Consider the following 20,785-nt stretch of genomic DNA (forward strand, 5'->3'; position numbering starts at 1 on the left):
ACTTGGTTATAACTTGAAATGAATGGATGAATGGAGATCACCAGGACATGTGGTCAACCATAGGTAATAGTTATAGACCAGTGGGTCTGGTTTTAACCATATTGATTGTAAGTTGGGATTTATGGAGGGTACTAGTCATTTCGTACCATCCATTTCATACCATAGTTTATGGTCATTTCGTACCATAGTGCTTTGGTCATTTCGTACCACAGTCATTTCGTACCATAGCCATTTCGTACCTAGTTTTTACCATCTCGTACCATAATGTTTGGTCATTTCGTACCATAGTCATTTCGTACTCGGTATCTTATTTTTGTCATGGTATGTCACTTCTTATTTTTATTGTCGACGAATAAACGTTGACGTGTAAACATACCTTGTAAAGTGAGCAAAGGTTTAAATGAACATATGTATATTGCCACTGATGATCATTTCATATGATACGAGATCCCCCCCCCCCCCCCCCACCATCTTATATAGGCTTACGTCCTTAGCTCACTGTCGACAGATTATCTGCCTATGCTTGCCTTATTGCTGTTGGATAAACAATCGTTATAATCAACAGTCATATCAGTATCGTTTGAAGATAAAAGTAATAAAAATAATATATAATCTTTTTCTTGTTATTTGTTTGTTTGTTTCTTTCTTTCTTAAGGGTGGGCTTCAATATAGCTGCATTAGCCTAATGTTTATTTTTTATATCAGTAATTCGACATTTTACTATCTGTCAGTCAACTAAACTGCATAATAAATGATTGAGGTACGAAATGACTTTGATATAATATGACTAAACAGACATGGTACGAAATAACCATGTTATGAAATGACTATGGTACGAAATGACCAAATAACTATGGTACGAAATGACCAGTGTACGAAATGACTTGGGTACGAAATGGTAAAATTGGGTACGAAATGACTATGGTACGAATTGACTGGTTACCTTATTGGACAGGTCCCAGTATTTGTTTTCTAACTTTAGAAAAGTTCGTCTCTGTTTTTATTTTTGTTTCTTTTTACACGAGATATACATTGATCAAAACCCAAATATATCGCCCACTGTAATATATCGCGCTTTGATTCGTGGAATCCGATGACTTCCGAGTGTTGGAATAAGATCCAATCGGAACTCCTCGTACATTTCTACGAAATATACATCTAGCGTAGCGGAATGTGACGAGGTGTTCCGATTGGAATAAGATCAGCCGAGATTTTACGAACGGAATGCGGAACTTTCCGACATTTTATAATACTAAACTTTTGGCCCGTGACTATACTTCTTGGGTCAATATGGCGGAGTACGGTTAGGACAAAATTGCGTGGTCAGGTAAAATAGAGGACAGTGTTGTACTACGGTGAAGATCTGAGTACAACTTCTCTATAACAACTTCGTGAAAGCCGTTCATTTGATTTGGGCCATGGAAGAAGATGATGACTATGAGAGTTTACCGCCGTCGTCGACGATGACCACGCACATGGTTGCGGGAGCGGCGGCCGGGGTTATGGAGCATTGCGTCATGTATCCAGTGGACTGCGTCAAGGTAACTTGGTACAGCAGACTCGCGTCACGTCAACCCCCACACACGTGGTCATAATATGCTACTTGTTAAAACAAAAATAAAATCCCGTTAAAATTTAATATGAAAATACCGCAACACGGCAAAGATTAAGGGACCGTCCATGTACAAAGAGTATACTTTTGACCAACCCCCCCCCCCCGTAAAAGTGTACATCTCCCCCCCCCCGTAAAAGTGTACATCCCCCAAATGAAAAATGTTGGTCGACATTTTTCATTTTCAAAAAGAGTGTACGCTGGCCCCATAACCCCCTCCCCCTGCGTATGGTTTGTGCGCTCGTGAAAATGTTGAAAATTATGGGTGGTCCCAAAAAGTGCGGTAAAATCGCTATTTTTACATTTATTTGGGATAAATAAATTCAAATCCATCAAACAAATTATATTTACATAATTAAATCGGAAACCGTGAAACAGCTCCGAATGTTCCAGCATGCTAATACTATCACTAATCCTAAACTTTAAGAAAGTGGTCCCATCTTTAATCTTAGTATTCTTACTACAAAAAGTTTTTTTTAAAAATAATTTCAGTTTCTGAGTGGTTTGACATAAGAAGAAAAGTAAAAATGTTTTGGAAATAAAATAAAAATAGCTTTTAGTAAATTCCATAGTGTAAAAAAAAGGTGTTCTCTGTTGAAAGGGCCATAAGCCTGAATTAGCCAGGGTACTGTGACACCGTGACGGTACGAGGGCTAGACGGACATTTGGACAGTTGTCAAAGCTCTCTAACTGTCAAAGACCAGTCTACAGAAATTCTGTTAGTTGAGTGCTTACTTGAGGTGTTTGTGTCATAGGATCAAACCACCTCGGTCAGTTTCTGCCAGATAGAAATATTTGAGTTTGACGCCATGAAATTGAATATTTACAACATTTGTGTGTGCTGAATGCAACTGCTTTCGATAGAGAGTATGGGGGCCTCCCGTAGAAAGAAAATGGTTTGGTTAGGGTTACAGTTTAAAAAAAATCATAATTGTGTCAAAAGGTTAACTTTTAAACAAACAAACTCTGCAAACAATTTGGGTATGGCACCATACCTGTTTTACCTTCTGGCAGAGATCCTGTCGGTGATTGGGTTTTTACTCGTTCAACCAGTGCACCACAACTGGCCAAAGGCCATGGTATGTGCTTTCCCTACTGTGGGAAAGACTAGTGCATATAATTTATAAAAGATCCCTTGCTGCATTATGAAAAACATAGCAGATTTCCTCTTGTGACTATGAGTGAGAATCACCAAATGTTTGACATCCAATAGCCGATGATTAATTAATCAGTATCTCTAGTGCAGGCCATAGGATTTCAAATTTCATGGGAAACACTTTTTCTGTTCAGTGCCTTGTGATCCCATTAAAAACTGTTTTTAGGTTCCGTTGAATAGTCATACTCGATATAATCATGGGAAGGGGTTCAAAAATCCCATTGCCTGACGCCCGTGCCAAGTGGAATTTTCATGCCAGGCAAGTAATTATGTTAACTGCATATGCCCGATGACAAGTGACTAATGTAACACCTAAAACCTTTTTTTAATTTTGTTACAAATCTCGGTAAAACCTTTGGAAAGAGTTCCAATCGTCCTAACATTTACATAGCTCATAGGAAAACTAACCCTCACCCTAAATGCTGGAACGATTTGAACTCTTTCCCAAACTTTGAAATAGCGTCAAATACGCTTTACAGCTTATATAAAAATAAAGTTTATATGCCTTGTGTGTGCAAGCAAAATGTTTAATCCTTGCAAACATGGTATATGAGGTGGGGTACAGTTTAAAATTGTCATATTCAAATTAAATTAGACTAGGTTCCGGAATCGGCTCTTTGCAAATGAACGGGGGCGTAAAGCAAGTTTATAATTTCCGAGTTCACTTGAAGTTGAACAAAGCATAAATATTATGAACTGTATTCTTGTAAAAGTTGCAAGATATTTCAGTTTAGATATAATAAATCTTGTAGCAGAACATGCTTAATGTTTTTTTCAGTACTTTTGCAAATTTAAATACATTTGTATGCGTTCGTGTAAAATGAACGGGTACGGTGAAATTACATTTCATTAGCCCTACGTCATAATCGTGATGGTGCGATGCCCTCTAAGCATACATGAATATATTCATTTTTTTCTGCTTTATTAATAGTTTTTAACAAATAAATTATGATCAATAAATTAAAAATACAAGGCTGCAGTTTATGTCCACCTTCTCCCCTGCTGTTGTTTACCAAGCCTGCACTATTTAAAAACATTTGCAGAGTAACATAGCTCATGTTTACTTTGAGCCCAGCCAAGGGTGTTTGCGAGAGACATTTCTCAGCTATGAACAGGGTAAAAACATCCCAGAGAAGTATTTTGGGGGCAGAGAATGTTAAATAATATACTCACAATAATGTCACATGGGCCAAAATCCCAAAACATTTTTGAACCAGTGCCAGCCATAAAAGAATGGCTCACAAGTGGAAAGGGATCTCACCACACCCACGGCCATACAAGTGGCCACTAAGACATACATCGACACAATAATTATATTTAGATGAACAAGTGAACACTACCAAACAAATAACAAAGTTTAAATCAACAAATGGACACTATTTAAAACAAAGTTTAAATCAACAAATGGACACTATTTAAAACAAAGTTTAAATCAACAAATGGACACTATTTAAAACAAAGTTTAAATCAACAAATAGAGAAAATGGTGGCTATTACTGGACAGACATACATTTAGTACTTCCTGGGTAAGTGTTGTAACCTATTGGCAAAATTCTTTATTTGTGCAATTGAACCAATTACCTTCAAGGTTATTACATTACTAAGCATTGTATTAACACAACTGGTAACCTTAAGTATGGGCAAGTGGAAAAATATATGGGGCAAGTGAATATCTGATTGGCATTTGCCCTGTGGCAAGTAATTTTTTGAACCCCTGATGGGAAATAAAATTTAGTTTCCATGATTTTACTAACATGCTACCAGCACAGTACCAGAAACAATTGTTTCCATGATTTTACTAACATGCTACCAGCACAGTACCAGAAACAATTGTTTCCATGATTTTACTAACATGCTACCAGCACAGTACCAGAAACAATTGTTTCCATAAAATCGAAGGTCTGCTAGTGGTGTCGTTAAACAAAGCAAATTTTAAATACATGCACATGTAATAATATATAATAATGAATTATTTAAATACATGCACGTGTAATAATATATAATAATGAATTATTTAAATACATGCACGTGTAATAATATATAATAATGAATTATTTAAATACATGCACATGTAATAATATATAATAATGAATTATTTAACTAGTTATTTATTGTTTTGCTAGAATTAGAAGGGGGAAGGGGGATCGGCAAAATAGTTTGCATACATTGATGTTGGAACTGCAGTCGGATTCGTCCTGATGAAAACATACAGAAATTAGTGATGTTGAATTGTTTTAATATGAGGTGTCATTTTATAATTCTTGAAGTTAACGTGTTAGCTTTTTTCCATTTTTGTTATTGGGATGAAACATGCTTAAATTTGTATTCTATTGGCATATTCATTGCAGGTCAGTCCAGGGCTTTAAGTAGGAAGAAACTTATGACCTGTGCTTGTTATTTTTTGTAAACAACAGGTCAAAAGAAATATGTCCCTGCTAAGAAAAATAGTACCTTCTGTTTTGGTATAGTATGAAATAGCAGGACCTCTTCGATATATTCACAATCATCGTAATCGTACTTACATCTCTCTCTTGAAAACTGACCTGTGATTTTAGCATGGGTTTGGTAGCAGAATTTCTCTTTTACCTGCTAGAAGGAAAATGTGAACTGCTTTTCGCAGGCTGTTGTTTCAAGCCCACAAGTCCCTATTTTGGAAGGTTACAATTTTTACAGTCCAGGCAAAGTAATTTGCAGGATCCGAATGGGGCTTAGGGCAGGGGTGCAGAAATGGAAAATATTTCAGTAGACCATCGGACCAGAAGCAACTAAAATTTATTAGCCCGCCAGAATTTCTACTAGTCCCAGCATATAGAGCAATGTATTAATTATTATTTTTTAACAATATCTTTATAACAACATGCCACAAACCCACCCACCCCACCATCCCATAGCATTTTTGCCCACTTCGGGGGCTCAATTTACGTCCCAACTATTTTATAACCACCATTAATCATCCAACCCGACTTGTCATTGCCATGGAATTGACCTAAAACCACCATTATTCATCCCAATGCAACCTGTCATTGCCATGGAATTGACCTAAAACCACCATTATTCATCCCAACGTGACAGTCATTGCCATGGAATTGACCTAAAACCACCATTATTCATCCAAAAGCGACCAGTCATTGCCATGGAATTGACCTAAAACCACCTTTGTTCATCCCAATGTGACAGTCATTGCCATGGAATTGACCTAAAACCACGTTGTTCATCCCAATGCGACAGTCATTGCCATGGAATTGAAAGTATTTGTATACATTGTTGTATTCTATTATTGTTTCTAAGTAAAGTTCCAGATCATGTGTCCATTAGAGGTGTCACGATACAACTGCCTTATTATATGATACTTATCACGATACATAACCTGCGATGTGATACTTATCACAATACATAACCTGCGATGTGATACGTATCACGATACATAACCTGCAATGTGATACTTATCATGATACATAACCTGTGATGTGATACATAACCTGCAATGTGATATGTATCATAATACATAACCCGCGATGTGATACATATCATGATACATAACCCGCGATGTGATGCATATCATGATACATAACCCGCGATGTGATACATATGATACATTATCCACGATCTGATACATATCATGATACATAACCTGCGATGTGATACATATCATGATACATAACCCGCGATGTGATACATAACCCGCGATGTGATACATATCACGATACATAATACACGGTATGATACGTATCACGATACATAACCCGCAATGTGATACATATGATACATAATCCGCGAAGTGATGCATATCATGATACATAACCCGCTATGTGGTACATATGATACATAATCCACAAAGTGATGCATATCATGATATATAACCCGCGATGTGATACATATGATACATAACCCGCAATGTGATAATATCATGATACATAACCCGCGATGTGATACATATGATACATAACCCGCGATGTGATATATATCATGATACATAACCCGCGATGTGATACATATGATACATAACCCGCAATGTGATATATATCATGATACATAACTCGCGATGTGATACATATCATGATACATAATCTGCGATGTGATGCATATCATGATACATAACCCGCGATGTGATACATATGATACATAATCTGCGATGTGATGCATATCATGATACATAACCCGCGATGTGATACATATGATACATAATCTGCGAAGTGATGCATATCATGATACATGACCCGCGATGTGATACATATGATACATAACCCGTGATGTGATATATATCATGATACATAACCCGCAATGTGATACATATGATACATAACCCGCGATGTGATACATATGATACATAACCCGCTATGTGATACATATCATGATACATAACCCGCGATGTGATACATATCATGATACATAACCCGCGATGTGATACATATGATACATAACCCGCGATGTGATACATATGATACATAACCCGCGATGTGATACATATGATACATAACCCGCGATGTGATACATATGATACATAACCCGCGATGTGATATATATCATGATACATAACCCACGATGTGATACATATGATACATAACCCGCGATGTGATACATATGATACATAACCCGCGATGTGATACATATGATACATAACCCGCGATGTGATATATATCATGATACATAACCCGCGATGTGATACATATGATACATAACCCGCGATGTGATACATATCATGATACATAACCCGCGATGTGATACATATGATACATAACCCGCAATGTGATATATATCATGATACATAACCCGCAATGTGATACATATGATACATAACCCGCGATGTGATACATATGATACATAACCCGCGATGTGATACATATCATGATACATAACCCGCGATGTGATACATATCATGATACATAACCCGCGATGTGATACATATGATACATAACCCGCGATGTGATACATATGATACATAACCCGCGATGTGATACATATGATACATAACCCGCGATGTGATATATATCATGATACATAACCCGCGATGTGATACATATGATACATAACCCGCGATGTGATATATATCATGATACATAACCCGCGATGTGATACATATGATACATAACCCGCAATGTGATATATATCATGATACATAACTCGCGATGTGATACATATCATGATACATAATCTGCGATGTGATGCATATCATGATACATAACCCGCGATGTGATACATATGATACATAATCTGCGATGTGATGCATATCATGATACATAACCCGCGATGTGATACATATGATACATAATCTGCGAAGTGATGCATATCATGATACATGACCCGCGATGTGATACATATGATACATAACCCGTGATGTGATATATATCATGATACATAACCCGCAATGTGATACATATGATACATAACCCGCGATGTGATACATATGATACATAACCCGCGATGTGATACATATCATGATACATAACCCGCGATGTGATACATATCATGATACATAACCCGCGATGTGATACATATGATACATAACCCGCGATGTGATACATATGATACATAACCCTCGATGTGATACATATGATACATAACCCGCGATGTGATATATATCATGATACATAACCCGCGATGTGATACATATGATACATAACCCGCGATGTGATACATATGATACATAACCCGCGATGTGATACATATGATACATAATCCGCTATGTGATATATATCATGATACATAACCCGCGATGTGATACATATGATACATAACCCGCGATGTGATACATATCATGATACACAACCCGCGATGTGATACATATGATACATAACCCGCGATGTGATATATATCATGATACATAACCCGCGATGTGATATATATCATGATACATAACCCGCAATGTGATACATATGATATATAACCCGCGATGTGATACATATGATACATAACCCGCGATGTGATACATATCATGATACATAACCCGCGATGTGATACATATGATACATAACCCGCAATGTGAAATATATCATGATACATAACCCGCGATGTGATACATATGATACATAACCCGCGATGTGATACATATGATACATAACCCGCGATGTGATACATATCATGATACATAACCCGCGATGTGATACATATCATGATACATAACCCGCGATGTGATACATATGATACATAACCCGCGATGTGATACATATGATACATAACCCGCGATGTGATACATATGATACATAACCCGCGATGTGATATATATCATGATACATAACCCGCGATGTGATACATATGATACATAACCCGCGATGTGATACATATGATACATAACCCGCGATGTGATACATATGATACATAATCCGCTATGTGATATATATCATGATACATAACCCGCGATGTGATACATATGATACATAATCTGCGATGTGATGCATATCATGATACATAACCCGCGATGTGATACATATGATACATAATCTGCGAAGTGATGCATATCATGATACATGACCCGCGATGTGATACATATGATACATAACCCGTGATGTGATATATATCATGATACATAACCCGCAATGTGATACATATGATACATAACCCGCGATGTGATACATATGATACATAACCCGCGATGTGATACATATCATGATACATAACCCGCGATGTGATACATATCATGATACATAACCCGCGATGTGATACATATGATACATAACCCGCGATGTGATACATATGATACATAACCCGCGATGTGATACATATGATACATAACCCGCGATGTGATATATATCATGATACATAACCCGCGATGTGATACATATGATACATAACCCGCGATGTGATACATATCATGATACATAACCCGCGATGTGATACATATGATACATAACCCGCGATGTGATATATATCATGATACATAACCCGCAATGTGATACATATGATACATAACCCGCGATGTGATACATATGATACATAACCCGCGATGTGATACATATCATGATACATAACCCGCGATGTGATACATATGATACATAACCCGCGATGTGATATATATCATGATACATAACCCGCGATGTGATACATGATACATATCATGATACACAGTGTTCTGGCTGGGTGAAAATTAAAGGAGGGCGGCCGCTTGGCACCACACCCTTCAAAAAAACAAACAAAACAATAAACACCAATAAACGAAAAGCAAAAAAAAAAAGGGGTGGGGCAGTAGTTTGGTTACCATATTGTTGTGTGTTGGTAGACTTTGTGAAAAGACATACTCCTTATTTTGCCTGCAAAAAGGTTTATGAAAAAGACCGAAGATGGTATCGGTCTGACATTCACGGGCAGTTCTGGTTTTGCTGGACCGATCAAAGTTTTAATATTATTATTTTTAATAAAGATTTCAAGATATACGAAAAACAATAAAGATGTTTGTAAAGTGATCTAATAATGTCAAATACATTTTTATTATTTCCATCTTCATCGAATGAATCGATCGCTGTGATAAAATATTATCGCCAGCTGATAAAAAAAGTAGGGTTTTTTTGTAAAGACGGTGTATATATTATTTGGCACTCAAGATAAATTATTTTAATGATAAACACTACCACTTCCGTTGTTTTTATAAGCGTTCATATCCCCCAAAAATGAAAAGTTTACAATATTTTATAAAGAACTGCTGAATAAACAGAATAACAGAAAGTAAAAATCATCAGTTTCAACCAATTATATCTGCAACTGAGGACAAAATATCAAACGATAGTTAGTGGAAACAAAAGACAGAATGACCGTTCTGATCACGTGACAAATTTGGCACCAAATAAGAGGGGTTTTTTCAATCGGAGATTGTCGAATCCGTAAAAAATAAAATGTTTTCATTGCTTACATAAAATATAACTTTTATTGTGTCTATCAAACATACAAATGGATACAGATATTGGACAAAATAGAGGCTGTTAAATTACGTTACGGTAACTCGTAAATGTTTCGTCAATTGCTTTTTCGTACACAACGCGGCTTGTTTCCTTTGATGTCCAGTGTGCAGACTGATCATTGTTTTTTGTGTGGAAAAAAGTGTGCATTTGGAAATAGCGGAGATAGGTGCTGGAAAATAAAGAGGGGCATTCAAAAATAAAGGAGGGAGGGGAACGTGAAAGGAGGGTGGCAAAATGCAGGCATCGAAATAAGTAGAGAACGGTCGTTCAGGTTACCGGGAGGTTACCACATGTAAGAAAAGTCGAGACCGGTGTTTCGTTCTCGACAAAAATTTCTGAACGTAAACCAGACAATGCATTCCGGTCTTCTGCGTTTCATTTTCTCGTAAGGAATTGCATCGATGTTCGCACGTACTTGTGCAATTGCAAGCAATTATAGTTATTCCACGTTTAAGCAGCATCCACTAGATGAATTTACTTCCACGTTTCGTTTTCTCGTACGAAATTGCACCGATGTTTGTGCGCACTTGTGCAATTGCAAGCAGTTTCGGCAATCCACGTTTAAGCTTCTGTCGCAGGTCAGGCCATTGGCTATCCAGAGACTGGACCCGCGACAGACATGCTCAAAACTCCAGTGGTATATGAGCAGGTTAATACATATCGGTTTCGGGTTCCGCGTTTAAGCAGCGCCCACTAGATAAATTTACTTCCGGATTTCATTTCTCGTACCGATGTTCGCGCGTACCGATACAATTTCAGAATTATTATTATCTTTCATTGTTGTATGATAAAATACGAGAAAATAGAAAACAGAACATTTTAATTTTAATAAATTTATTTATTCAATTGTTCAGTTATTAAATATGAGTCACATACTTGTAAAGAATTATATGTAATACATTAAGAACAGTGATAACATACAGAATGAATCATAAATACATGTATACTACAATAATCATCTAACACACATACAAGGGCGTTAAAAGTAGTAGTAATAGGAATTCAATTCTAACTTTCATATAGTTGTGGTAACCTATGGGTTACCAGGCTATATTTTGTGGTAACCTGTAAATGGGTTACCAGACAAAATGCTTATTTCGATGCCTGAAAATGGAATAGCTGGGCGGGAGCCCCGCTTAAATGGAGCAGCGAGAACACTGATCAATACATAATCTGCGATGTGATACATATCATGATACATAACCTGCGATGTGATACATATCATGATACATAACCTGCGATCTGATACTTTTCACGATACATAACCCGCGATGTGATACTTATCACGATACATAACCCGCAATGTGATACTTATCACGATACATAACCCGCGATGTGATACTTATCACGATAAATAACCCGCGATGTGATACTTATCACGATACATAACCCGCGATGTGATACATATCATGATACATAACACACGATGTGATACATATCATGATACATAACCTGTGATGTGATACATATCATGATACATAACCCGCGATGTGATACTTATCACGATACATAACCCGCGATGTGATACTTATCACGATACATAACCCGCGATGTGATACATATACATTATCCACGATGTGATACATATCATGATACATAACCCGTGATGTGATATATATCACGATACATAACCCGCGATGTGATACATATCACGATACATAACCCACAGTGTGATATATATCATATCTGATTTGCAGTGTTTCTGCAGTTAAACAAGAAATTGAAGTTTGGGTGAAATAATTTGAAAATAAGAAATAAACATGATGAAAGTGAAACACTAATTTAACACGATTTTAATGTGGAAACCCCACATCATAGACATATTGACATAAGGAGGCACATATTCTCTGTCCACTTCACTTTTTTCCCCTGGAGGATAAGATTGTTTCAAGATAAGAGTGGGAATGGCACTGGCAAGATGTCGCCAGAGAAGATAAACACCTGCATGTAGAGTGCAGAGAGAGATTACACAAGTGCAATCCAAGTTGAAGTTTGTTTTGTTTGACAACACTGGAGCACATTCATATACATGTAGTAATCACCAGATACTGGATGTAAACAGTAATATAATTATGACACACAGTGTTTGGAGTAAATTCACAATATTTTTAAATTAGTGTCAAGTGATCTTTTGTATGCACTTTCACAGAAGGGACAGAACATACCATGACCTTTGATATACGTGTATGTACCAGTCATGGGGTACTTGTTGGTATGGTAAAAACCCAGTTGGAAAATTAGTCCACCGTAGAGGTTTGATCGTACAGCACAGTAAAAGCTGTACAGACGGAGCTGTTGAGACAAATAGCAGTTAACTAGACATGGGTCATATTGAACCTATTAAAACAACACAAGCAAATACCAGTTAACTAGACATGGGTCATATTGAACATATTAAAACAAGACTAGCAAATTCCTTTTATCCTGTAGCACTAATGAAATAACATTTATTTCAGTATTTATAAACCATGGTTCTAAATTCACCTTTATCGATAATATGTTGTCACCACGATCGGCACAAACATGGTTTGAAGTTACACACTTAACTAAATCATGTCAAACGTGTTTTGAAGTTACACACGAAGTAAATCATGTCAAACATGTTTTGAAGTTACACACTTGAACTAAATCATGTCAAACGTGGTTTGAAGTTACACACTTAAATTGACTGTTAAACACACCGGCGTCGTGGTTAGGCCATCGTTCTACAGGCTGGTAGGTACTGGGTTTGGATCCCAGTCGAGGCATGGGATTTTTAATCCAGATACCGACTCCAAACCCTGAGTGAGTATTCCGCAAGGCTCAATGGGTAGGTGTAAACCACATGTACTGACCAGTGATCCATAACTGGTTCAACAAAGGCCATGGTTTGTGCTATCCTGCCTGTGGGAAGCACAAATAAAAGATCCCTTGCTGAAGTTACACACTTGAACTAAATCATGTCTAAATGTTCTGCTCTGTAGTGCAGGTCTTGTTGCTATGTAAACAAGTGACCCATTGACAACAATGTGTATATTAATCAGGTTAGTACGTAGAAATTATGCAGGGTCTTGTTGGGAAGTGTAGGTTATAGGATATGTCTGTCAATGTGCTGTGGTTTTGTTTCAGATGAGAATGCAGGGTCTTGTTGGGAAGTGTAAGTTATAGGATGCGTCTGTCAGTGTGCTGTGGTTTTATCTCAGACGAGAATGCAGGGTCTTGTTGGGAAGTGTAGGTTATAGGATGTGTCTGTCAATATGCCGTGGTTTTGTTTCAGTCTCAGACGAGAATGCAGGGTCTTGTTGGGAAGTGTAGGTTATAGGATATGTCTGTCAATGTGCTGTGGTTTTATTTCAGACGAGAATGCAGGGTCTTGTTGGGAAGTGTAGGTTATAGGATGTGTCTGTCAATATGCCGTGGTTTTGTTTCAGTCTCAGACGAGAATGCAGGGTCTTGTTGGGAAGTGTAGGTTATAGGATATGTCTGTCAATATGCTGTGGTTTTATTTCAGACGAGAATGCAGGGTCTTGTTGGGAAGTGTAGGTTATAGGATGTGTCTGTCAATATGCTGTGGTTTTGTTTCAGATGAGAATGCAGGGTCTTGTTGGGAAGTGTAGGTTATAGGATATGTCTGTCAATGTGCTGTGGTTTTGTTTTAGATGAGAATGCAGGGTCTTGTTGGGAAGTGTAGGTTATAGGATATGTCTGTCAATGTGCTGTGGTTTTGTTTTAGACGAGAATGCAGTCTCTTGTTCCCGACCCGAAGGCCAACTACCGGAGCATGCTGGACGCTCTGACGAAGATCGTGCGGTACGAGGGTATTCGGAACACACTGCGGGGGATCAGTGCTGTGATCTCGGGGGCGGGACCCGCCCACGCCATGTACTTCGCGTGTTACGAGAAGATCAAGAAAGTCATCAGTGGCGGCCAACAGGGCAACCATTTTGCTAATGGTAAATCATTTTAACATTTATAGTTACATGTAGTGTTAGTAAAGTTGGTACATGTAAACTGGCACTTGGTATTAATGGTTCTGTTTTAAATTATGCACCTAATTTAATTCTTTATCCAGTGAAAGTTGGACTTTAATTTAAATACATCTTGTATCCTTTATTATGCAGGGTTTCTGCCAGAGGGTAAAATGAGTATGGCGCCATACCCATTTTTTTTTTGCAAATATTTTTTTTTTTTAAAGTTGGCCTTCTGACAAAACTAATGACTCTTGTCATTACTGTATGATTTATTTAACCGTAACCCTAAACCTAACCCGTTTTCTTTCTGGGAGACTGCGATTGAATTCAGCACACACATTGTTAATATTCAATTCCATAGCGCCATACCCAAAAAATTCTTTCTGGCAGAAACCCTGTTATGTAAGTATTAATATGGGGAAAATATGCTTCCAAAGTTTTTTACATGAAGTAGCAAACAGATTTAATGTCACAAAAGTACAATATATACCTAATTGATTATTAACTAATCTGTGCAGACCGATGGCTGATGGTGAAAGATTGATCTGCTTCCTGATGCTAGATGTAGCTCACAGCTACCTGTAGATTACTCAACTGAGGAATTGGTCAACCTATCAAGTTTTTCCTGTCACACGTAACTGCTGTATATCCAAGGGTGTGGAACATGCTGCCCTGTAACACAGTGGAAAGTAAATGTAGAAGATCCCTTATTGGTGGGATTAGCCTGTGTGGCGGCTGTACGTTTCTCCTTCACTAGGAGTAGCTTGTGTCATGGTTCACACGGTCTTGAAAAGTGCTTGAATTTCATGTCAGTGTGACTAGCGCGTCATTTTAACTAGAAATTACGGAACAGTCTCGAAAGAAATTTAGCATTTTTACTTCCGTGTTCGCACTTTCATTCCAGCACTCACGACGTTCCGCGACCCAAATGTACTCGGCCTATTCCGGGACAAATGCTATGTTCCGAATGACTCAGCCGAGATTTACTGATTATTGACGAGCGTAATAGCCTCGTTTTGAGAACTGCAAACAATAGTCAGGCGAGACGACACGGAATCACTTAGATTTTGAAGTTTTTGCAAGCACATGTTCAAATTTAAACATGCCTAGTGGAAAGTGTGTTTTTAACAAAACGTGGTGTCGAAAATATGCGTGGATCAGAGAGAGTAAGGGCGTGTCAAAGGCCGTGTGTTCCTGTTGTCGCAAGGATATTAACATTGGCTTGAATTTATGGGTCCTTGCCTGTATGAACCATGTGTGTGGTGGCTGTACGTTTCTCCTTCACTAGGTGTAGCCTGTGTGGTGGCTGCATGTTTCTCCTTCACTAGGAGTAGCCAGTGTGGTGGCTGCACGTTTCTCCTTCACTAGGAGTAGCCTGTGTGGTGGCTGCACGTTTCTCCTTCACTAGGAGTAGCCTGTGTGGCGGCTGTATGTTTTATCCTTCACTAGGAGTAGCGTGTGGTGACTATGTTTTTCCTTCACTAGGAGTAGCGTGTGTGGTGGCTGCACGTTTTTCTCCATCACTAGGAGTAGCCAGTGTGGTGGCTGCACGTTTTCTCCTTCACTAGGAGTAGCCAGTGTGGTGGCTGTACGTTTTCTCCTTCACTAGGAGTAGCCGGTGTGGTGACTACGTTTTCTCCTCCACTAGGAGTAGCCTGTGTGGTGGCTGTATGTTTTCTCCTTCACTAGGACTAGCCTGTGTGGTGGCTGTATGTTTTCTCCTACACTAGGAGTAGCCGGTGTGGTGGCTGTATGTTTTCTCCTACACTAGGAGTAGCCTGTGTGGTGGCTGTACGTTTTCTCCTACACTAGGAGTAGCCTGTGTGGTGGCTGTACGTTTTCTCCTACACTAGGAGTAGCCTGTGTGGTGGCTGTATGTTTTCTCCTACACTAGGAGTAGCCGGTGTGGTGGCTGTATGTTTTCTCCTACACTAGGAGTAGCGTGTGGTGACTGTTTTCTCCTTCACTAGGACTAGCCTGTATGGTGACTTGTTTTCTCCTTCACTAGGACTAGCCTGTGTGGTGACTGTTTTCTCCTTCACTAGGACTAGCCTGTGGTGACTATGTTTTCTCCTTCACTAGGAGTAGCCTGTGTGGTGGCTGTACGTTTTCTCCTACACTAGGAGTAGCCGGTACTAGGAGTAGGCGGTTGTATGTTTTCTCTTTCACTGTCTGAAGATTCATTAAAACCCCCATTATTTTTGTTTTGATATTGTTTACTATGTTTTAGTTACCTGAATCTTGGTGCTTTATTATCACAAATGTATGAGTACCCTTACATGTATGGCTCATCTACTTAGTTATTGTGGAAGTTGTCAAAGGGTGAGATTTGTAACCTCTTAACACTAAATATTTTTGTATGAAATGAGATTTGTTTATGTTGTTTCAGGTGTGGCTGGGTGTGTGTCCACTTTATTACATGATCTCGTTATGAATCCAGCTGATGGTAAGTATACAAGCTCAAAAATCATTTCACTCAAATCTTACAAACTGAGAAGCAATTCTAGACCGCTTGTATTCATATAAAACTACTCTTATTGTGTGTAAATTTAAACTAATAATTAGTTGTTTTTTCTTTGACTTACCGGTAGTTGGCAATACTTTTTAAATCTAAATAGTTGTCCAATGCTTTAAAATGAAAAGCAAAAGCTGTTTTTCAGGGCTTCTAGATTATGGTCACCCCACTCCCGTGGCTAGTGGTATTCAGTGTTGGGCTACTAAATAACTACTATTACAATGCCTGACAGCTAGTAAAATAAAAGTTGTCAAATGTGCATCATTTATGTCTGTTTTGTGAAAATGAATAACCTGGCCCAACTCCTACCTCCCGAATCTTAGTGTTTTTAAGCTCTATCTCCGTCTTTAGGTGACATATCTGATTATTACTATTAGTAAAATTGTATTTACTTTAAAGTAAGGTAGGGCTAGTGGATTTTTAATTGTGGCTAGTAAATGTTTAAAATTACTGATCATATGGCTAGTGGATTTTATAAAAATTCTAGAAGCCCTGCTGTTTGTGAGATTAATTATCAGAAATCATAGGTTGTGTATTGCTATCAGTTTCGACTAGCGTTGTGGCTGCAGCAGGTTTTGCTGTCTGTCAGTTTCGACTAGCGTTGTGGCTGCAGCAGGTTTTGCTGTCTGTCAGTTTCGACTAGCGTTGTGGCTGCAGCAGGTTTTGCTGTCTGTCAGTTTCTTTTGATAAACTATTTGACAATGTTACTTGTCAATACAATAGTCAAATTTATCAAGTATTAATTTACTTGGGAGACTGAGACATTCTGTTATAACTGGTAATCATTAAAACATTGGGGGGGGGTGGGATGTGGATTGTAAAAGAAATGTATTTCAGCCCTCTGAAACTTGCACAAATTATTGTTTTGTTCAAACATCATCAGGGGTTTCCCAAGGCTGTAAGGCGTAGCGGGCCGATACACCTTGGTCCACAAAGTAAGCGCTTTGACAGTGTGTAAGCGCCTTAATTAAATATTCAGACTTTTTAGATATCTTGAAATTTGTATTAAAATATAATATTAAAATTAATTGGTTCACCCAAATGAATGAGTGTGAATGACAGACTGACATTATCTCCGGTTCAGTTACATAAAATACATCATACCAACTTTTTTTGTACCAGATACGGAGGAACTAAATAAGGGGTAGCAGTGTTTCTGCCAGAAAGAAATGTTTAGGTATGGCGTTATGGAATTGAATGCAACCACAGTTAACATGGGATATAGGGGAACCTCCCCCAGAAAGAAAATGTTTTAAGTTGAGGGTTAGGCTTTTAGTGATTTTTTTTCCTGATTTACTTTAAGGACGAGGGGGAATTTGGCAGTGTGGAGGGTCGGAGTTGCTCATTTGCCCACCTTTAATTTTCACCGAAAGAAAGAAAGGAATGTTTTATTTAACTCAACACATTTTATTTACGGTTATATGGCGTCAGACATATGGTTAAGGACCACACAGATTTTGAAAGGAAACCCGCTGTCACAACTACATGGGCTACTCTTTCCGATTAGCAGCAAGGGATCTTTTATTTGCGCTTCCCACAGGCAGGATAGCACAAACCATGGCCTTTGTTGAACCAGTTATGGATCACTGGTCGGTGCGAGTTTTTTTACACCTACCCATTGAGCCTTGCGGAGCACTCACTTGGGGTTTGGAGTCGATATCTGGATTAAAAATTCCATGCCTCAACTTGGATCCGGACCCAGTACCTATCAGCCCGTAGACCGATGGCCTAACCACGACGCCACTGGCTGGTCACCCAACAACAACACTACCCAGTCTTAACAGAATGCTAACATAATAAACATAAAATAATAATTATAACATTAAAATAAAATAAATAATATAAATCAAATAAAAATAATTAAAGAAATATAAAATAAATAATATAATAATTTCAATTTAAAAATTAAATAAAAACATGATTAGCTGGATTGAAGGCAAACACTTAATTGTTTTCAACCCACTAAACATGTAAGTGCCATACAAAAATCCTGGGGAAAGGCCTTTCATTCACGCAAATCTAATTTTGCATAACCTATTTTTGGTTTGCTCATTAAATTTAGATCATCACTTACATGGATATAACAAGGTTACGTAATTAAATACATGTATGTAGGTTGCACATAATATATATATATATTATGTTCAGTTCTCAGAATCCTAAATTTTAAAGTGGATTGGTTTTCATAAAAAGTAAGGGGAGGTTACTTGATATTACTTGTGTATTTCTGACCATGGTGGTGTATAAAAATGTTGATATGTTTTAACCAGACCAAATTTTGAAGGTGTGTTAGAAGAGTGAGTAGGAAGAGTATTGTCAATTTTTTCCCCAATGATATGTTCCGTTACCATGGCAACCATGTAATGTAAAAAACAAAAACAAAAAACACAGTCGAGTAGGAACAAAGTTGATTTTGGTAATTTTGTAATAAATTTGCCAAAAGTTTAATAAGAGCATTAGAATGCTGTTACCTATTTTTCAAGATTTTGCTTAACACCAAACCTCATATTTAAAAAAAATTGAGGGGAGTAATTAATTGCTTCCCTAACTTAGATTATAGGGAGCCAATTAAGATATTACAATCATAGTTCGCACACATCCTATAAAATCCTGGAAAGTGCTTAAATTTTCTTTTCATTCTGGAAAGTGCTTAAAACTCCTGGAAAAACTAATTAATCTCCTGGGAAGTTCTGGAATTTTAGGGGTTTTTTTCGGGGTTTTTTTCATTTAATAATAATATATATATTTTTTTATCAGGGTTTTAGAGCTCATTAATTTGGACACAACTGGGTTTTTTGGTCTGTTCTGAGCACTTGTTATTATAGTAATGTTATTACCGGTAACATCTGGTTTAGATGTTGCTGAAATGCATTTCAGGTTATATCTGTTAAATGAACCTTAACATTTTAGTGGGTTAAATATTTTGAGGTTAGCATATAACATTGTTTATACTCAGTTTGGGCTGGCTTGTTTTGGGCAGACATGTTTTGAGGTTAGCATATAACATTGTTTATACTCAGTTTGGGCTGGCTTGTTTTGGGCAGACATGTTTTGAGGTTAGCATATAACATTGTTTATACTCAGTTTGGACTTGCTTGTTTTGGGCAGACATATTTTGAGGTTAGCATATAACATTGTTTATACTTGTTTTGGGCAGACATATTTTGAGGTTAGCATATAACATTGTTTATACTCATTTTGGGCTGGCTTGTTTTGGGCAGACATGTTTTGGGCACAATGTTTATCACCTTGCAATTAAAAAGCCCCATCTATATAAAGTTATATAATTCTGAATCTTGACCAACAATAAATGGATCTTGATAAAAAAAACCTGAATGCCTAAAAATATATCCACAATGTGGTCAGATATATATTATTGCTCTGACAGTACAATAGACAATACACTAAATGTTTTGCATGAAACCATGGAAAAGATCACTATTCAGGACTCTGGTTTCTCAGGATTTTGACATATATGTTGACTGTGTGATTTTGAAAAATCAATGTAATTTGTACAGATAATTTTTACGAGCCATGCGGGCTCGTATACTAGCCAATCTAGTGAGTCCTGTATGATTTTTGCCAGCCTCAGGCTCCCGAACCTCGAAATCGCGCACTGATCATTCATGATATTGTGTAACATGGTTCATACAGGTCATGGAA

The 20,785-nt window shown here is 37.7% G+C and overlaps 1 protein-coding gene across 1 annotated transcript in view; it reads left to right on the forward strand.

The window, feature by feature from the left end:
* Positions 1-1,298: 1,298 nt before the first annotated feature.
* LOC121382780 (mitoferrin-2-like) overlaps positions 1,299-20,785 on the forward strand; it is a 30,417-nt gene continuing 10,930 nt past the window's right edge. Inside the window, exons 1-3 of the mRNA XM_041512378.1 lie at positions 1,299-1,541; positions 14,370-14,589; positions 16,997-17,053. Of these exons, the coding sequence (XP_041368312.1) occupies positions 1,419-1,541; positions 14,370-14,589; positions 16,997-17,053 (400 nt within the window). The 5' untranslated portion in view covers positions 1,299-1,418. The remainder of the gene's footprint in view (positions 1,542-14,369; positions 14,590-16,996; positions 17,054-20,785) is intronic.

The sequence above is a fragment of the Gigantopelta aegis genome, chromosome 10 (assembly GCF_016097555.1).
Source record: "Gigantopelta aegis isolate Gae_Host chromosome 10, Gae_host_genome, whole genome shotgun sequence".
NCBI lineage: Eukaryota > Metazoa > Mollusca > Gastropoda > Neomphalida > Peltospiridae > Gigantopelta > Gigantopelta aegis.